This window comes from Rhamphochromis longiceps, linkage group LG18 (assembly GCF_057381845.1).
Source record: "Rhamphochromis longiceps isolate RC_006_pf linkage group LG18, R_longiceps_female_GT1.1, whole genome shotgun sequence".
NCBI classification, from domain to species: domain Eukaryota; kingdom Metazoa; phylum Chordata; class Actinopteri; order Cichliformes; family Cichlidae; genus Rhamphochromis; species Rhamphochromis longiceps.
The window spans coordinates 4102601-4121000 of record NC_140574.1 but is presented as its reverse complement, the minus strand read 5'-3'; the positions used below and the strand labels follow the sequence as shown (position 1 = coordinate 4121000).

General features: G+C 41.3%; 1 protein-coding gene across 1 annotated transcript in view; it reads right to left on the bottom strand.

Moving 5' to 3' along the window:
• Positions 1–18400, bottom strand: part of myo10 (myosin X) — a 128765-nt gene that overhangs the window by 13990 nt on the left and 96375 nt on the right. The window contains exons 20-21 of the mRNA XM_085388128.1: positions 6642–6766; positions 6358–6472 (exon numbers count right to left, since the gene is read on the bottom strand). Of these exons, the coding sequence (XP_085244254.1) occupies positions 6358–6472; positions 6642–6766 (240 nt within the window). The remainder of the gene's footprint in view (positions 1–6357; positions 6473–6641; positions 6767–18400) is intronic.

Here is an 18400-nt window from a genome sequence, read left to right as displayed (position 1 = left end):
CAGTGAGTGATTTCAGCTACATCTCTCCATGAAAAGACCGATCTTACGGGCACTTAGTGCAGCTGCCTGCTCCAGGAACCAAGCTGTCGTCCATTGATAGAGAAACTGGGCCCAGCGAGAGCCGCCAGGGGTTAATCCGATTAGGGAGGGAGGAAAATGAGATATGGGACGCGGTCTCAGGCGACTGTGACGGTGGGGAAATATCACGGTGCTACGGGGGTACAGGAGTACACACTGCCTGTTGATATGGTGTGTGTGTGTGTGTGTGTGTTGGCTGAGTGACAGTGTTGGATCCTCAGCAGTGAGGCAATAATGAGATTTTTTTGGGGGAAATGTAAACTTGTCAGGGTGATGTGGATGTCACTTATGAGCAGGTTAATTAACAGGGAAACATCCATTACATGCCGAACACGTGCACATGCAATACAAAGACAAGCACACAAACCACTGGTGTCTCTCCAGGAATTCAGTTTTCAGGCTGGAAAAGCCCCAGAGACAAAATTTTAAGTATCGAAGCAGATTGGAACCAGATTAATATTTATGTGAAATGTAAAAAATATTCATAGCAAAATAAGAGTACCAACAAGTACATTTACTCATCTAAAAATAACAGAAAAATGGGCTCATTAACAGCATGCTTGTGGACATGCTGCCTCTTGCACTCTCTTCCCAGGTGGCACTCTTGCCTAAATGAGAGTATTTTAAGTAATACATTTATATATTAATAGAACACATAAAATATGCATATCTATGAAAATAGAAAGATGTGGACTGTTGTTGGAACCATTGCTAATAAGGGAGCAGCTGAAAGAAGAAGTGCAAGTACCTAAAGTTAAGTCTCCTGCTGGGTGCTACGTGGCAGAAAGAGCAACTTCTGAACACATCCCAACCTTATCCTCTCATTTTATAACACTGGTGAGCATTAACAATCATAAACTAAGGGATAAACCTGACCAAACAGGAGGGAGGTACAACTGTGGACCCCTCTGAAACCTTACGCCATAACTTTATGTGCACATCCCTAGAAATGTAACTACATGTTGCGTCAGTACAGCCTGCAACTATCCTCAGTACTGTCGACTTCCTTATATCCATTTCTGGCTACTGTTTTGGAACAATTTTTGAATTCATCAGCAAGAGAATAAAAGTAATCGCCTGAATATAAGGACTTGCATATGTCATCAGACTCCTAGAGCAAAACTGGTTGTGAGGAAATGCACAGAGAAGTGGAATAACTGGATGGACAAATATGTTTGCCTTCGACACAAAAACAAAAGCAAAAAAAAAGAACAAAGAACAAAAAGTGGCAATGCTGGAGGGAAAAAGTCGCAGCATTTCATTTGTTTCTATCATCGTCTGCAGCGCATATACAATACCGGAACACAACTAAGTGGTAATTAACACATAAATCACCATGCCAAAGCACGAATGTTGGTTATGGTGTCGTCAACTTTTGTAGATTACTTTATGGGCTATCCAAAGATTCACCAGAGAAGTCTACATCAGCTGTCACATTTTATACTTTAGAGCCAGAGCCTGAATCTGGGTGGTAAGGGTTAGAGTTAAGTTGTTGAATGAGAAAGTCACTAAAGTCACTTCCAATCTGTAGGACTAAATACTAAAATCTAGTTTACCCTTATTTCTTTCATAGTAGATTCAATGTAACATGAATGTGTTTTTCCACTGTATTTATATAAAATAAATTCAAAATTCAAATTCAAATTCAAATTTTATTTGTCACGTACACAGTCATACACAGTACGATATGTAGTGAAATGCTTGGACAACTGCTCGTGACCTAAAGAAAACAAAAAAGGAAAAGGCTATGAATAAGATAGGAAATAAATATGAAAAATTAAAAAGGGTAAATTTAACTAGGAAGGAATAGAATATAAATTAAGGTTAAAAATGAAATAACTGTACAACACAAATTAGAATGAAGGGTAAATTTAACTGGGAAGAATAAGATAAAGATAAATATATAAATTAAAGTTGAAAATAAAATAACTGTACAACAAAATACACAATATAGAACTATATAAGAATGTATGAAGAAATCTAAATATAAATAAATATATACACAATAACAGCAGCTGTACAAGTATTAACCGGAAATGAAGAATATAGTGACCAGTGTTGTGCAAAACCAAAGTCCAGAAAGTCCAGTGTGTGTGTAAGAACCATATGTGTGGGTCAGTACTGTGTGGTGGTGTGATTGAGAGACCGTATCGCCTGCGGGAAGAAGCTCCTCCTCAGTCTCTCTGTGTTGGTCTTCAGGGAGCGGAATCGCTTTCCTGACCTCAACAGAGAGAACAGTCTGTTGTTGGGATGGCTGAGGTCCTTCACGATCTTCCTGGCCTTGGTCCAGCACCGCCTGCTGTAGATTGAGTGCAGGTCAGGGAGCTCGGAGCGGATGGTGCGCTCAGCTGACCGCACAACCCTCTGTAGAGCTCATCTGTCCTGCATGGTGCTGTTCCCGAACCAGGTTAAGATGTTTCCCGCCAGGATGCTCTCTATGGTGCACGAGTAAAAGTTCCTGAGCACCTTGGAGGGCAGTTGGAAGTCTCTCAAGCGTCTGAGGTGGTAGAGACGCTGTCGGGCCTTTTTCACCACGGTGTTGATGTGACAGGACCATGACAGGTCCTGCGTGATGTGAACTCCGAGGTATTTGAAGCTGTCCACTCTCTCCACTGGGCACTCGTTGATGACGGGGGTCTGGTAGTTCCTCTCCTGCTTAGTGCTGAAGTCCACTATCAGCTCCTTTGTCTTACTGACGTTTAGAAGGAGGTTGTTCCTCTGGCACCAGTTCTCCAGATTCCTAATCTCCTTCAGGTAGGCCGTCTCGTTGTTATCAGAGATCAGGCCCACCACGACGGTGTCGTCAGCAAACTTGATGATGGTGGTGGAGCTGGTAGTGGCCACACAGTCATATGTGTACAAAGAGTACAGCAGGGGGCTCAGAACACACCCCTGGGGGGCTCCAGTGCTGAGAGTGGTGGAGGCTGAGACATGTCCGCCCATCCTTACTGCCTGTGGTCTGCCAGTTAGGAAGTTGGAGATCCACTGACACATAGATGAGCTGAGTCCCAGATGCTCCAGCTTGGTGGTGAGTGTGGAGGGAATTATGGTATTAAATGCAGAGCTGTAGTCTATGAAGAGCATTTTAACATAATTCCCCCTTCTAGTGTCCAAGTGAGTGAGTGATGTGTGGAGGAGATGAGAGATGGCATCGTCTGTGGAACGATTTGGACGGTAAGCGAACTGTAGTGGGTCCAGTGTGTCTGGTAGTGAAGAAATGATGAAGTCTCTGACCAGGCGTTCAAAGCACTTCATCACTACTGAGGTGAGGGCTACAGGGCGATAGTCATTGAGAGAAGCAGGGTATAATATATACACTTAATCTAAAGAAAGAAATCTAAAATTTTCCTGTGAAGTGCTGCTATCCAGGCTCATTCAGGCATTCATACAAAACTCACACATATAAGCTGCAGAAAGCAGCTCTTTGTGAATCTCTACAGTGCACACGCTGATCCTTTTATTAAACAACCTCCAACATGAGCTGCACATGCTCAGAACGCACAGCCTCGTGTACAAGTGCACACATTTGCATCCCAATAAAATGGGCGACTAATCCTTTTTAATCATTACTATGCTAATTAGTGCAACAAAGGCCTCGCTAAGCCTCGCCGCGTTTTGATTCTTGCTGCTGGGGCCTTTGGGGAACACCGCTTACCGTCCCAGGTCAGGCCCGTGGAGAAAACTAAGCAGTAGGAGAAGAAAGCAGAGCCACATCTTTTCCAGGAAATTAAGTTTAAGGCGGTAAAAAAGCAAGACATAAGTCTAAGACAATAGTCTGGACATGTGCTGAATGAAAAGAGCTGCAGGCCTCCTCGATGTAAATCTCACTGCGAGAGGCAGCGGGACAAAGTGGACAAATCCCTCTGAGGGAGATGGAATTGATTTAACAGTTTACAGGCAGTCACAGCAGCAGGGACGACTCCGTGGTTCAGTGGAGAGTATGGTCTCAGGGTTAGAAGGTCTACAGAGGCCATTCAGGCTGAATGTTTTATAGGAGATTTCAAAAAAGGTCTTCCAACCAATAAGTATGCGGTGAGTCACGAACAGCTGTGTAAATCTGGTAAAAGGTGGCAGACACCCAAAACAAAAGAGAAACCAAAAAACAAAACATGTTTCTCTCAGTCTTTTAAAATCTGTTACAAATACGTTAGTAAAAAGTATATGAAATAAAGCAACCACTGCTATTTATAGTAGATTGTACATATATTGTAATATAATGGATATTTTTGATGACTAAATAATCTCCAAGAATCTTTTGGGTAATCTAAATGTTGTTGTTCTGAAGCATAAACCATTATGAATCCATTTCATCTGCTTTGATGATAACAGGTGCACTGGAGAGGCAACAACAAGAAAACCCCAAAAAGCGAATGGCTTGACAGGCGATGGCTACACACCACTGTGCTCATCCCTCCTGACTGATTCTCTCTATTTTTGCTTTTTGTTTGTGTCCTCGTCACTGCTGGTAAAGCGAGACGGTATCTGCAGCCCACTCAGGTTGAACGGGTAATCCAGCTCCTCCAGGACGGCTCATCTATATGTGCTGTCAAAAGAAGGTTTGCTGGGTCAGCACAGTCTCAAATGTGTGGACGAGATACCAGGAGGTGGACTGCTACATGAGGAATAGTGGAAAAGGCCACAGAAGTTCATCAGCCCAGCAGCTCTTTTGTGCTATATATGTGTCGTGAATCCATCTCATCTGCTCTGATGCAAATGAAAGCAGATAAAATATATATGGGTGCACTGACACCTGTAGTCATAGAAAGGCTCCATATAAGCACCGGTCCACTTAACAATTTTAAGTCTATTGTTATTCCTGTGACTGTAATAACATTTGTTATCCTCAGTGTGTATTTTATTTTATTTTTAGCTAAATAGCTAATTTTACTTGAAAATAATGAACAGAATGTTGAAAACTGTCAGTAACATGAAAATAGGTTTTTAAATGGGCTACATGTAGTGGAGGGATCCATTAAATATTCAACCAAAGACACACTTGTTCCACCTCGCCGCTCTAACGGGGTATTCACAATTCAGCTTCCTGTGCCATCGTTGGTCCTGGATGGACACTGACACACATACTAATGACCACTCATCCGTTCGTCTGTCCACCCACGACCACACTTATCCTTCACTGCTGTCACCTCCTGCAGCATCACACGGTCATGCTGTGATTAGCGATCTGTATCCCCCATCTGTCATTTCCCCTCAAAACACAGACACACACACCCTGGCAGTAGGTATATTCTTCCTGATCCGGTGTAGTGGAAGCAGGAAGCATTAGACTGAAGACTGGATCCAATAATTGTTGGATTCTATGCTTCAGGTGCTCTGGACCTCAATATCACACACACACACACACACACACACACACACACACACACACACACACACACACACACACACACACACACACACACACACACACACACACACACACACACACACACACACACACACACAGCAATGGTTTCATAGAGCTGAGTTTCTACGGTGTATGAAGTCAAATTAAGCCTTGAGGGGAGCACAGAGCAGCCAAAATGGATTGGCATCCCCCAGCAGTGATGTTCAGTCTGCATCCAATATTCCAAGTTAGCAAAGAGAATACAGAACAACCGGTATGGAGCCAGATACATTCAGGAGCTCAGACAGGAAAAAGTCAATTACGCCACCGAGAACTGAGCAGAAGGCATATAATTCACTGCTGACAGAAAGGGAATGCAAACCTGTAAGTAAAGACTGAGTTATTATATAAATTATATTTGTATTGGAGAGCCTTAAACATAAAAGATGTTTGGAACGGTATCGTTTTCAGAAACACTTTCATCTTTTAAGACCAAGTTTAAACTAAACCAATAAACAGCAAGCTTTATGGTTAAGCAAGACTTATATGTTCAAAAGGACCTTATTGGACAACAATATAACCTGGACTGAATCTGGACCTGGATCAATTCTTGAGCCAAAGGCCTCCCTGGAGACTTCTATTTAATGATCCACACAAATGCAGAGAGCTCAAATGAGACGAAATTATCAGGAGTTCAAGAAGAAAAAACTTTAAAAAAATAAGAAAAGAAACAATGATGACTTAACCTTATATTCCTGAAAATGTGAGAAATTTGTTCTTCTTCATGAATCACTGTTTACCCAATCCACCAGGACCCTGAATAAGTGCAGTCCTGAGTTTAAAGTGCTTTCCTATACCAGCCTGCTCCACTCCGTGTGCAGGAGAGACCGGCTATAAAGTGTGGCAACAGGGAAAAACCTGGGTTACACTCTCACCTTGGTCTTGCCCAGCTGCCACTCTGCACTGCTGCTGTCATATTGGCAGAGCAGCTGGACGCAGCACCCTCTGGGGTCTTCTGAATTCAACAAACCACGCATCAGCACCTTGTACCTGAAGAAGTAAAAGCAGGGGTGAAGGGTTTTTGCATGATTTTTAATGATTGCTTTGTTCTTTAATGTCTGCATTTCAAGAACTGAAATGACCCTGCGCCTGTTTTGGGGTCTGACATTTTTGGTAGAGCAGTGCTTATGTATGATTGCACAGCGTAGTGGGTACAAACCTCGAGCAGAAGTCCTGAATAGTTCTCCGGACAGGGAAGCCGGTGCGTCGAATCTTGACTGTTTCCAACATGCCGGAATACCTGAGCTGGTTCAGAACCACCGTCTGGTCAAAATGATCAGGCATCTTTGAAGAAAAACGGGAAACATATTCAGATGAATGTCTCTGTGTTCAAGTAAAAGTAATATTGTCTCGAAAATCAAGCACAAACAAACATCAACAGATTGAGCATCCGCCTGCGTCCTGCAGCAACAGCTAACGATTTTCATTCTTTGACGACAGAACACTTTAACAACACAGCGCACATCTATTGATGTTCCCCTACAAATCACTCAATGCTGCTTTCATAACACTGTTACAACAATACTAACAAAGTGAATCGCCTTTCACATTGCGACCTTACCACTCAGCATGGTGCTCGGTGACGGGGATATAATGTTTTTCACTGCAGTTTTGATTGATTTTGCTTTCTGACTTATTTTCTGTGTTTGCAGCATCGTGTGATTTTGATGTATTTTGTTGTGTTTCACTGAGGTGGTCATTGCTTTGTGAGTGTGGCTGGCAAAAAACGTTCAGAAAGAGTAGCAACACATCACATGTGAACACCATGCCAACCAGATAGCAAAACAGCCGATGCACATAAGCTTGCTAAAGCTGGCTAACACTTAGTTCTAAAGTGTTACCTTGGTATAATGTGTTTGGTTAGCTGTAGGTAAGTAAGGCATGTGCACACTTACAGATAGCTTTATGAATTCTACACAATAGATTGCAACACAAACTGCACACCGAAAAATGCTTTAGCTCAACTTAAAGAAACACAGTGGCTTTCTAAAATTTGGATATTTGACATATCAGAGATAACATGCTTGCTCTACACACAGGCATAATTGTTTCTGGACATGCTTCCCCCTGTTTGCCCAATGGCTGTATTCTGGTTATACTCCTATATAAAAGCAAGGTTGCCAAGCATCTACATCATTTTGTAGTTAAACTGCAGTCCTGCATTAACCGCCCAACTACTTTTGTTTCAGATCTATGAGCTTCAGGCTGGTCTGAAACTGGAATTTCTGTGTATATAGATGCAAACAATTTCAGATTTTCACTAATCTATCAAAGGTAATGGCCATATTATCACTAACACATGCATTTCTACCTTCACTCCATTCAATGGCAAACACACTTTACCAGTACTGTACTGTACATGAAGGGGTGTGTGTGTGTGTGTGTTACTCACATCTAAGTTATTTGCTAGCAGATAAAATTGACCAAAGTTTCATGATGTTCAGAAAAGGCAGACATTTTTAAGTCCATGCCTTCAAAATTCAAACTATCTATATGGATAAACTGAAGTGCAGGTTAGAAAAAATACATACATTTGATTTCTAGAAGATTTGTCCCCTGTGAAAAGCACCTTCTTATATCACAGACATGGCAACATTATCATCCACTGGAGTCACGTTTCACTTTGTGTCACAAATGCAGCTTCTTTGACTTTGGTTATCTGGCTCCTCAGAAGCTGCATGTTGTTAGACTGTGTACAGCAATCTTATCACAGCTCATTTGTTTGAAACAGCAGTCTACTGATACAAACTCAGTTGATGTGAGAACAGAAAAAGAAGCAAAACTAGGCAATGAAAGAAGCTAAAAATCCCCAAGAATGAATCCTGGATAACTGAAACAATCCACCCATATCACATGACGTCTGCAGCTAAGCCTCATGAAACTTCAGTCCCTTTAAACTCTCATGTACACGCATCCAACTGCATACCAGCCATTCAAAAGTCTGAACTCAGAGACAAAGAAATGCGTATGACAGCAGCAGCCAGCAACAAACCAATCCCTCCCCTCTCCAAAAACACACTTGGCTCTGAGATACCATTATTACTTACAGAAGTGCATTCAGAGAAAGCCATTTTCCCGGGAGCCCTCTCACCCTGTAACCTCGGTGGGCGTAGAGGGGGACTCCAAATAAGAGGGTGCTTTCATACTCGATCGTAATGCCCCCTTTATTCAGCGACCGTCTCCCCTGATAGCCCGCTGATAGTCCATTTGAGCAGTTGAGATGAAGGCAGGCCAATTCACCACCAGATCTTGACTGAATGATTGAATGGCGCCCTTTTTACTGCCACTGGTTGCAGAGTGCACCTTATTAGCATAATTTGCATTTGCATACGGCCAGGCTGTGGAGGTACAAAGCCAAGCGGTGTCGGGAAGCTGCCCTCTGCCTCCTGGCTTTCTTTGGCCCCACTATCGCTTCCTCTTTTTGCTCAGCTTTTGGCTGCTTCTGGGATGTCAAATACAGCTTTGTCTGGATGCTCCTCTGTCTTGTTCTTCTTCGGCTGTCTGGCCAGCTTCAATCTGCTGTTTTCTTTGATTTTTAAGAAGTTCCAATATGTTTCCACTGGCATTTTTTCTTTTTTTCTTTCTTTATCAGAAAGAAGGTCAGAGAGAGACTTTCCTACTTTCTTCATCACTTTTTCTGTTTTAGAAAGATTCATTTTTTCCTTTGTAGTCAGTATTTTTAGTGCTGAATGTAAGCAAACAGCTGGAAAGGAGAGGAGATAATAGATCAGGTGAAATTATATCCCTACAGAGGAAAATACACCAGGCTCTCACACAGCTTTTGGTATTACACAAAATCACGTGAAAGCATTTGACACATGAATATAGCCTTTAGGTCTCACAAAATAGGGCAAGTGTCTGGACATTTTCACATAAACAAATTATGTTTGGTATAATTGTTTGGAAAATTCTCCCATTTTTCCCTCTCTGGAGCCAGGAGCCAACTGTTTTTATTACTAAATCAACTTTAATACATGGCCATCCCTTGTATATGAGGCTGGTCTCATCCCAGTCTGAGGCTGGCTGTTACGCTTTAGATTTAACAAAGGGGAAATGTACCTAATTTCACTTGGATATAAAATAAATCATTCACTAAACATCAAATTTTTTGAGAAGGCTGCCAAGTTATAAGGATACATGTTTTGGGGAGAGTTACCAAGAATCTAACAATCCATCAGCCTAGAACAACAAAAGTGACATGAATCAGCTATCAGGGGAAGGCGAAGCATCCCAAGCCTCCACAGGTGCATGACAACAAAAGCCTGAAGGGTCGATTCAGTAACTTTCTCAGCCCAACTTTCCAGCTAAAAGATCCCAAACTCGGAGCATTCAGCTGGACAAAAGGAGTCGTGGTAGTCGGCTCCCGAGGGGGTTGGGAACTGGCGGGGGTTAAAAAAGCAAACAAGGAAAAACAACCAAACTCAGGATGAGCTGTCCATCCTTCAGTCCCAGTGACAATGTCCAGAGAGCCGCATTTCATCATAACCAGCGACTGCTCCATCATTTTTTTAATAGTCCTCAGGATAAGTGCAGTAAAAGTCACAAAACCACTATGTGGCTAAGATATGGATATTTGAAGCTGAAACAGAACGCACAGCAGAAACATGAAAACAAAATCAAAACAATTTGCAGCTGTGCTGAAGCCTGAGATGTCAAAATGTCCTTTCTCGCCTTCATGAACTACAATTGTTTCTTTTTAAAAAATAAAATCTAATTAATGACAGAATGAGATCTGACGTTTACTTTGATAGAACAAAGGAACCGTTACCTACTGGCTCATAGTTAAAGCTTAGTGTTTAAAAGGTTCATCTCTATAAACAGACACAAATGAACATGCAGAATATGATGTTAGAAGCTTCTGGCTTCCATTTGTTTTCCTGATAAGATAAGATAACGTTTATTAGTCCCACGCGTGGGAAATTAGTTTTGTTACAGCAGTGGACAGTGCAAAGGTGCAACACTGGAATAAGATATCAATAAGATACTGTACACAATAGAATAGAATAAAATACAATACAATACTATATACAATCGAATAAAATAGTACAAAATAGAATACAAATGCTATATACAATATGAGTACAATACAACGATGTACCCAGGTTCTGTTGGTAGGTGCAGGTACACAGGTACAGTGTCTGCAATGGTTCCATTGAGCTGAAATTATAAATCGTAAATGTTTGGTGAGCCCAGGGTGTAAGTCAGGTGGATACCTGATGGGACCCAGAGTGAGAAAAGGTTTGTTGTTAATCCAAGTTTGTTTTTAGGTAATAAATTAAACTCTCATTTTGACAAAATGTTGGGTTTCTAGAATATTTATGAAAAAAAAGGAAGAACCTCTTAAAGTATGGCTGTAATACATGTTTAACTGTGTTGCTCTGATATAAAGCTGCAGTTCATTGGCCACAGGCAGCAGTAATTGAATGATGAACATCATTACTCAGAAAGTATAAAAATAGGACAGAGAAAGACTGACTGCTGTTACAGTATTTGCTGTAGTCTGCACTTCAAAGTCCAGATTCTTCGGATTAAACAGCAAATTTGACAAAATCTAAACCAAAGCCTTCTAACAGCTTATTTTGTCCAATATAAAGTCCACAATCCAAAAGCATTCAATGTACAGTGGCTTTAAAGCAAGCAATCCAAATGTATTTGAAGCCTTTCCATCTTTGCAAGGATCAACATTCCTGCTCTACTGAGAGGAATGATGGCGTCAAGAGCCCCAAAACCTCTCTTTGTCAGAAGCTCTTTTCCTGTGAGCATCCAGGTCCGCCTGTGGGAGCCAGCTGGATTATCACTCACTGCTCAGTGGGGGCTCCTCCAAAGAGTTTTCGGGGAATCCCCGGAACAATGTTTTCACTCACAGGTGGACATAAATCCAGCCTAAATCCCTGACCCTGCTGGACTTAGAGTTAAAGCACTTTGAAGAAGGATTGTTGTGGGTTTGCATTTCTTGGTTATATCAACGGCACAAAAAAAGGTAATGCAACTGAAATGAAACTAATAAAACAACTTTTCCACTAGTGGCTCATCTTTGACAAATCCTCTTTTGGAAAATATCTGTGCTGATTTGAACAACACTTCTTAGCCCTCTCTCATGTGAGTATCAGTTTTAATGAACCCTGAACCTGAGATCCAGCAAATAGGTCTGAGCTGTATAAGAGCCCTGATATACTTCAAAAAAAGAGAAACCATTAATAAACCAGTAAAAAAATGTGTAGCCTGATGCAGAAGACATTTCAATTATCAGTTAATCCATCAATTAGTTCACTGGGTGAGTGCCCGGTCAATGCATCGTCTGAAAGCAGCGTTTAAAGGCCAAAATCTCATGGTGAGATCATTTGTTTGGTCTAAAATCCAAAAGGACTCAATCTCCAATGATATGATTATAACAAAAGCAGCAAATGCTCACATATAAAATATTGTAAGTAAGCAAAGGATCATGCACTAAATCCTACGACTTGACACATTAAGTAACACCACACAAGAGAAAACATCTATAAAGTGACGTCCCACCTTAGTGTCTTTAGAAAATGTCAATTGTGTAGAAAAGGCAAACTAAAGAGTCAACTAGTCAGAGTCACGCTACAAGTGCATTCTTAGCAAACACACAGTCGTTTTCCTCTTCATTATTCTGCCATTAACTAAATCAAACCTTACCATTGTTTTGTCCTTGAACATTGATTCTAACAATCATCACGCACTCAAAAAGCAAAGGCTTTCACTCTTCCCTCTTACCTCTCCAGTGTCGCTTCCCCTCAAAATGCACTGTGCATCACTCAGGGACTAACAGCCTTCATGTCCAATTAATGAGACGACAAACAGAAAACATCAGAAGGGCGATGTGTTCCTCCAGTGCACGGCTTTATGAAGTTACAGAGGAATAACGACACTGATGGGAATAATTCCGGCATTTAAATGAATTAAGGAATGCATGCTTGCATCTTTTTCTGGACAGAGTCGTAACTAATATGCTCACAGATACTTGGACTACAGAAGAACACAGATCAGCCTAAACAGATTCACATGTTTGTACCCAAACTTTAGAAATGTATAGATTGATTCTAATTGCTGCTGCACCCCACTGCCTGATTAGGTTAAGTCTGTAGTTGAAGCACTAAAAACAAGTTTAGACATTAAAATACAAGAATTGAACCCATGTGTCCCTGGATATTATAATATATTTGTCTGCAAAAAGTGGAAATGAAATCTGCCTGAAAAGCCTGAGACCTGCTTTGTGCATCTGTCATGTAGCCACACACACACCAATGCATCGCCCCTCATACCACAGCACTAAAACCCACCGCTTGACATTTAATCCCCATGCAACAAGCAAGTACTTGAACGCACCACTTCCCATTCAAAGCCTGCATCAGGGTCTCACCTTGCATCGTAGCTCCTCCACGCCACGATCTTTCAGGGTTTTTCAGATTAAAGACAATTGACAGAAAACTTCCCAAAGCTGCTGTCCGTCTCCCCGTCTCTCTCCTCAGACACACACATGCACACTCTGCCAACACAGACTCTAACAAAGGCTTTCAATCCCCACAACTCCACTCCCCCCTTTTTTTCTGTGTGAGTGGAGAGAGGGAGGGCCACGGTTGCCATGGTGATGCATCTCCTGCTGAGGCTAATTTGTGCGGGCCACTTGTCGGGCCTGACGGAGTGTGTGTGTGTGTGTGTGTGTGTGTGTGTGTGTGTGTGTGTGTGTGTGTGTGTGTGTGTGAAGGGGAGAGAGTGAGGGAGAGAGAGCAGGCTGTTTACTTTCAAACATGGTGGTGACTTTTGTGTCCGCTCAGCACTGAGATGCTGCCTCAGACTGGATCCTTGGTACGACCCAAAGGCACTGCAGTGTTTCAATTATGATAAACTTCACATCTAATCATGGTGTGTTTCTAATTTCTGCTCCTCTCGTCACACAATCCACACTGTAACATTGTAACAAACCATGATAAATGTTCCTTCAGGTGTTTATGCATTTCTTTTAAGCTGGAATGGTTCAGTTTTTTAATTACCTTAATTTTTCAGACCCAGAAGTTGCCACTTCAGTAAAGCTCATTAGATGCCTGCACACATTCTGTAACTCCAAATCTAGGAGTAACAATGTTTTCCTCTGGCATAAATGGAAACATAGCAAAAAGACAAGCTTTTTTCTCTTCATTATCCCTCCATTAACCAAACCAAACCGTATTACTGCTTTGCCCTCAAACATTAATTATAATAATAATCATCACGTACTCACAGCGCAAAGACTTGCAGGCTTTTCTGTGAACTTGGGGTCTTTAAGCCTTCAAGCCCAATTAATGAGATGACAAACAGGAAACAGAGTGGCGGTGTGTTCATCCAGTGCATGTCTTTATGAAAATACAGAGGATTAACACCTTTTTTTTTGGGATACCCATTTTTCTACAGAATGGAAACATTAAAGGCCACAGTCTGTGGTTTAAACTGATTACTACCAGTAATTACAAGATGTTCAATATACACGTACACATACAGGAGTGTGTGGAGTGAAATTTGTCAAAGAAACACGCGATGTGCAGTCAATACAGGTCAGGCTTGATGAAAACAAGAACTAAAATCAATAGATTGTGATCAGCTTCAACTGTTATTACTGTCACTGTCACAGAGAGTGCAGACACACAGATACTATAAAGCTGGCTGCAGAGAGGGGCGGGGATGCTGTGGTAACGGTCGACTGCATTTGATGAGTGAGGATGATGAGGGTGACAGCTTTTTATGAATTTGAGGTGATGCAGCTCACAGACAAAAAATGGAATATGTCTGTGAAAGCTGGAATCTGAACACGATCCTTTTATCCAACAGAAATCCTTCTGTCATCTAATAGGCAGTGAGGGTGTCACAAAAAGGACCCCACCCACCAAAAATAGTGGCTGGTCTGGTGTATTCAGGGAAAACAAAACAGTTTTATATGTTAGCTCTGCTGCGTGTGACTGCATTGCACTTTTAAATAAAATTCTGTGTCCACGTTTCAGGCTTTAACACAGGGTGATGTTGTGTTTTGCTGCAAACTGAATTGAAGATTTGTTGCTTTGCATTCATCCAATTAAATTAAGTTTTCACAGTTGCTAGTCTGTCAGTTCACCAGCAACACTGACAAAGTCTTCAAACGGTTCATGCAGAGATGCAAATGTTACAATTTCTGTTTGAAAAAGGGAAGTAATGTTGACACCATATCTTCATTGGGGTCACACTTCCTCATTTTACTATAGATAACTTGTAGATCTGCGTGCTGCGCCTGCTCTGGACCAGTCTGTGGTGGCACGGTGCCAGTGTTTCCATTTAACATACTGGCTGTTGGACTCAAACACAGAGCACCAAGTGTTAAAGAACCTTAAGATTATGTCTATTTGAAAATGTCCAGCATATGCAAATGCATTTTATATGCTGATATCGCTCCTCGTTGTATTCAGAGCCAACGGTCCCTTCCATTATGCATTCAGTCTATATATTGATATTTCCACAGACTCCACTCACCATCTGCAGGAGTCCCATTGACCATGCAGGTCTATTCAACAAACCATTACATCACTGCAGCCAAAAAAGCTCTTAGTTTACAGCTAGACTTATAGGAAGTTCCTGAAAATCTTCCTGAAAGTCCTAAATGTTGAAACAGGGAGGGAATGTCTTGCAGCAAGAGCAATTTATTATTTAATTGCTTTTTTGTAGAATGAGGTTTTCACTTTCAGATGTTTGAGACTTTTACCGCTGCTCATATGAACACACTCACTGCATCCCTCCACCTCTCCCCCACCGCCCTCTGACACCTGCTCTGAGTCAAACGGCAGATGACAGGGACGCCTCTCGAGGGCTTTTTAGGGGCCACGTGCCGTGGTGCTCTGACCCCTGTATCCCCCTGGGGAGCGGCTGATCCTCTCTCCAACTCGTTTCCCCACTACATTAAGCTCCACTCAGGAGTCATCACCCAGCCTTGTTTAACATTCGATCAGAAGAGGAGTCCAGACGTTCGTGTTTCGCCTCATAAAAACACGCCGGCTGTCCAGCTGGGCTCCCAGCGGACAGTCAAGATACTCCGTCTGTGCTTCTTACCGCTGCATCTTTGTGTATAATATAACCTTAAAAGCTTTTCATGAGAACATCGTGTAGTGTGTTTTTTGGTATAAGCAACAAAGAGATCTGTGATTTGTTCATTTGTTTAACAGTATGGTCTTAAATTGGTGGGTTTTTCACTCTATGCTACAATTTTGTCCTGCTGTTTTCTATAACAAATATAATGTCTCTCAATATACAGTCAAAAAAGTACAACGTTACTGCTTCCATTAGTTTCCACGATCTTCTGAGCAAATTCATCCCAAGGTCAGACTCTGCAAGCTTAGTGTGCAAAGATAGAGGTGAACATACCATAAAACCTCTGGAACAATTTCCTTCAGACAGATGAGACCAAGGTGAAGATGTTCGCCCTTCCATTATGCACAGTGGCACGTTTGGTGAAAACCAAACCCTACGTATCAGCACAAACTCTCATAGAGATCAGTCACAGCACAGACTCAACCTGAGTGAAATACTGTGGTGCAACCTGAGCTGTGCATGAATGAAAGCACAGAAGAAGAGTGGGCCAAAATTACTCCACAGGGATGTGAGAGACTGATAAAAGTCATAACGCTGCTTCAGGTGGTTCAACAAACTACTGAATGAAGGGGTGTGATTAGCTTTTTACTTCCTGGTTTAAAAATCTCAAATATCTCAGATTACATTAAGTAAAGATTAAATAAAAAAGAAAACATTTTTATTTAGTTTATAGATTATAGGTTTTATTCCAGTTACACTCACTACAGTTTTCCAAGGAAAAATATAAAAATGCATCTTAACTCTCATGGCAGCAACCATCTCATATGTACTGCTGATGCACAAAGAACAGACAAACTCTCTTTGAACACACACACACACACACACACACACACACACACACACACACACACACACACACACACACACACACACAGAAGCGCCCACTGTGTGTGTGTGAATCAGACGACTTCCAGAAACGACAGAGGCACTTTCATACACAGAAATGTTCACGGTGACGGTGCAGATGCACCACATCTGCGTCACAAACCTCCGAGTATCCACGTCCAACTTCGCCACAGCTTCCCAGCAGAGAAATAAAGGCTCAGCAACATAAAGCGAATAGTGTCACTTTAAATACCACAGCTGTGCCATAAATCTCAGAACTGATATCAGTTGGATTTGTCAGCAATGAAACAGGACCCACTTCAGAAAACAGGGAGAATGTGTATGTGTGTGTTGATGCAACTTCCCACAGATTTTCAACTTCCCTGAAAGTCTTTTCTTCTTTTTCAGTAAAAATCCAATCATACCTCGACCATCTTTTAATGGCTTCCTGACCTTTCAACTCTGTGAAAGTCTTACTCTCAGACTTTTTTCTACTTCTATTTTTTTCCATTTTCTTTTAAAAGCCATTGTAAGATAATGATGAAAGAAAGACAAAGTGTGGCTGAGAAGCAGATACTTTCTATATTTAAGGACGTTTTTGTTTTTTTTAGACTAATAGTCAAAGCGATATTTAGAGATATCTGTGAATAAGAGCACTGGTAGTATAAAGAATCCCTATTAAATTAAACACATTCTATATAATACTGTAAAATGTTACACTTTCCTCATAAATGAACTAAAAACAGTTTCAAATGCTTATGACCTCTGAGCATCACTGGTGACCTTGTGGTTAGAGAAATAATGTTAATTAACATAACAATTAACGTCTGCCAGACAGTCGAGTAGCAGAGGGAAATTCTCGGGCAGCAAATGATCACTGGCATCAACAATCAATGAGAGTATTTCAAATTCAGCTTGACACATTCAACATTTGCAGTGACGTTAACGAGGCAGCGAGGCATCCAGACAGATATTGATGATATCCATCAATACACGAGCACCCTGGGAAATTTGGCCAATTTTAAACCATTTTCTATAAACCACAGCCTGCAGATAAACATGCAGCAGGTATGAGCTAGAAATAAATACGCCGCAAAAAGACAGAATAAAAGAGGCAGCTGCTGAGAGTATGTGTGAGAAAACTGACAACCAAGCAAACAAAACGACAATCCAATGTCATGCTCCATTTTCAGGTTCCAGCTTCAGCTCAGCTCTGCTTCTGAAAAGCTGAGAGCTTCTCTGCTGCACTGAGCAAGTATCTACGACTATACTGGGTCATTTTGACTGATTCGTATTTTAAAGCAAGCCGATCATTTAATATTACATAACTACACTGTTTTAGAACCATGTAGTTACAAGCTCTGAACCAAAACTGTATAAAAATACATTATACCTTTGTTGTGGCTCATAATTAACTCTCACTGTGCACACAAAAAACAAAAAAAACAAAAAAGCTGACGATGTAAAATAAAATCCATCGAGACAGCTGCTGGAAAACACAGGTTAAGTAGTTCTACACAAACCAAATAGTTCCCTGTTTCTTCTTCAGCTCTTTGATCCATTTACAAAACCAAATGAGTAAATATGTTTGAAAAAAATGTGTTTTAGAAGTTATTTTTGCTACATATGTTTCTATTCAGACTCTAAGCTAGCCTTGATTATTTTGGCTAATTGGCTTTTATAAGGATGCACAATTTTAGTGGAAGTCAGATGATGGGAAATCACCAAAAAATCTGTTTTAATAAAATAAACACAAGATCACAGAAATATATGCTTCAAGCTGGGAAATGAAAACAGACTTATATGAATTCATATTCACATTTTTTACATCCAAGACGGCTTCTTGGTTGTCAGCCAGCAAGTTGTAACTTAGGTAAGGTGCATCAACCTGGTGATGGTCAGCTCAGAGCATAATGGAGAGTTTGGATTCATGGTCTGCAAACCGTTCCTGTAGGCTAACATTCCCAGGGTCCCTAATGGTAA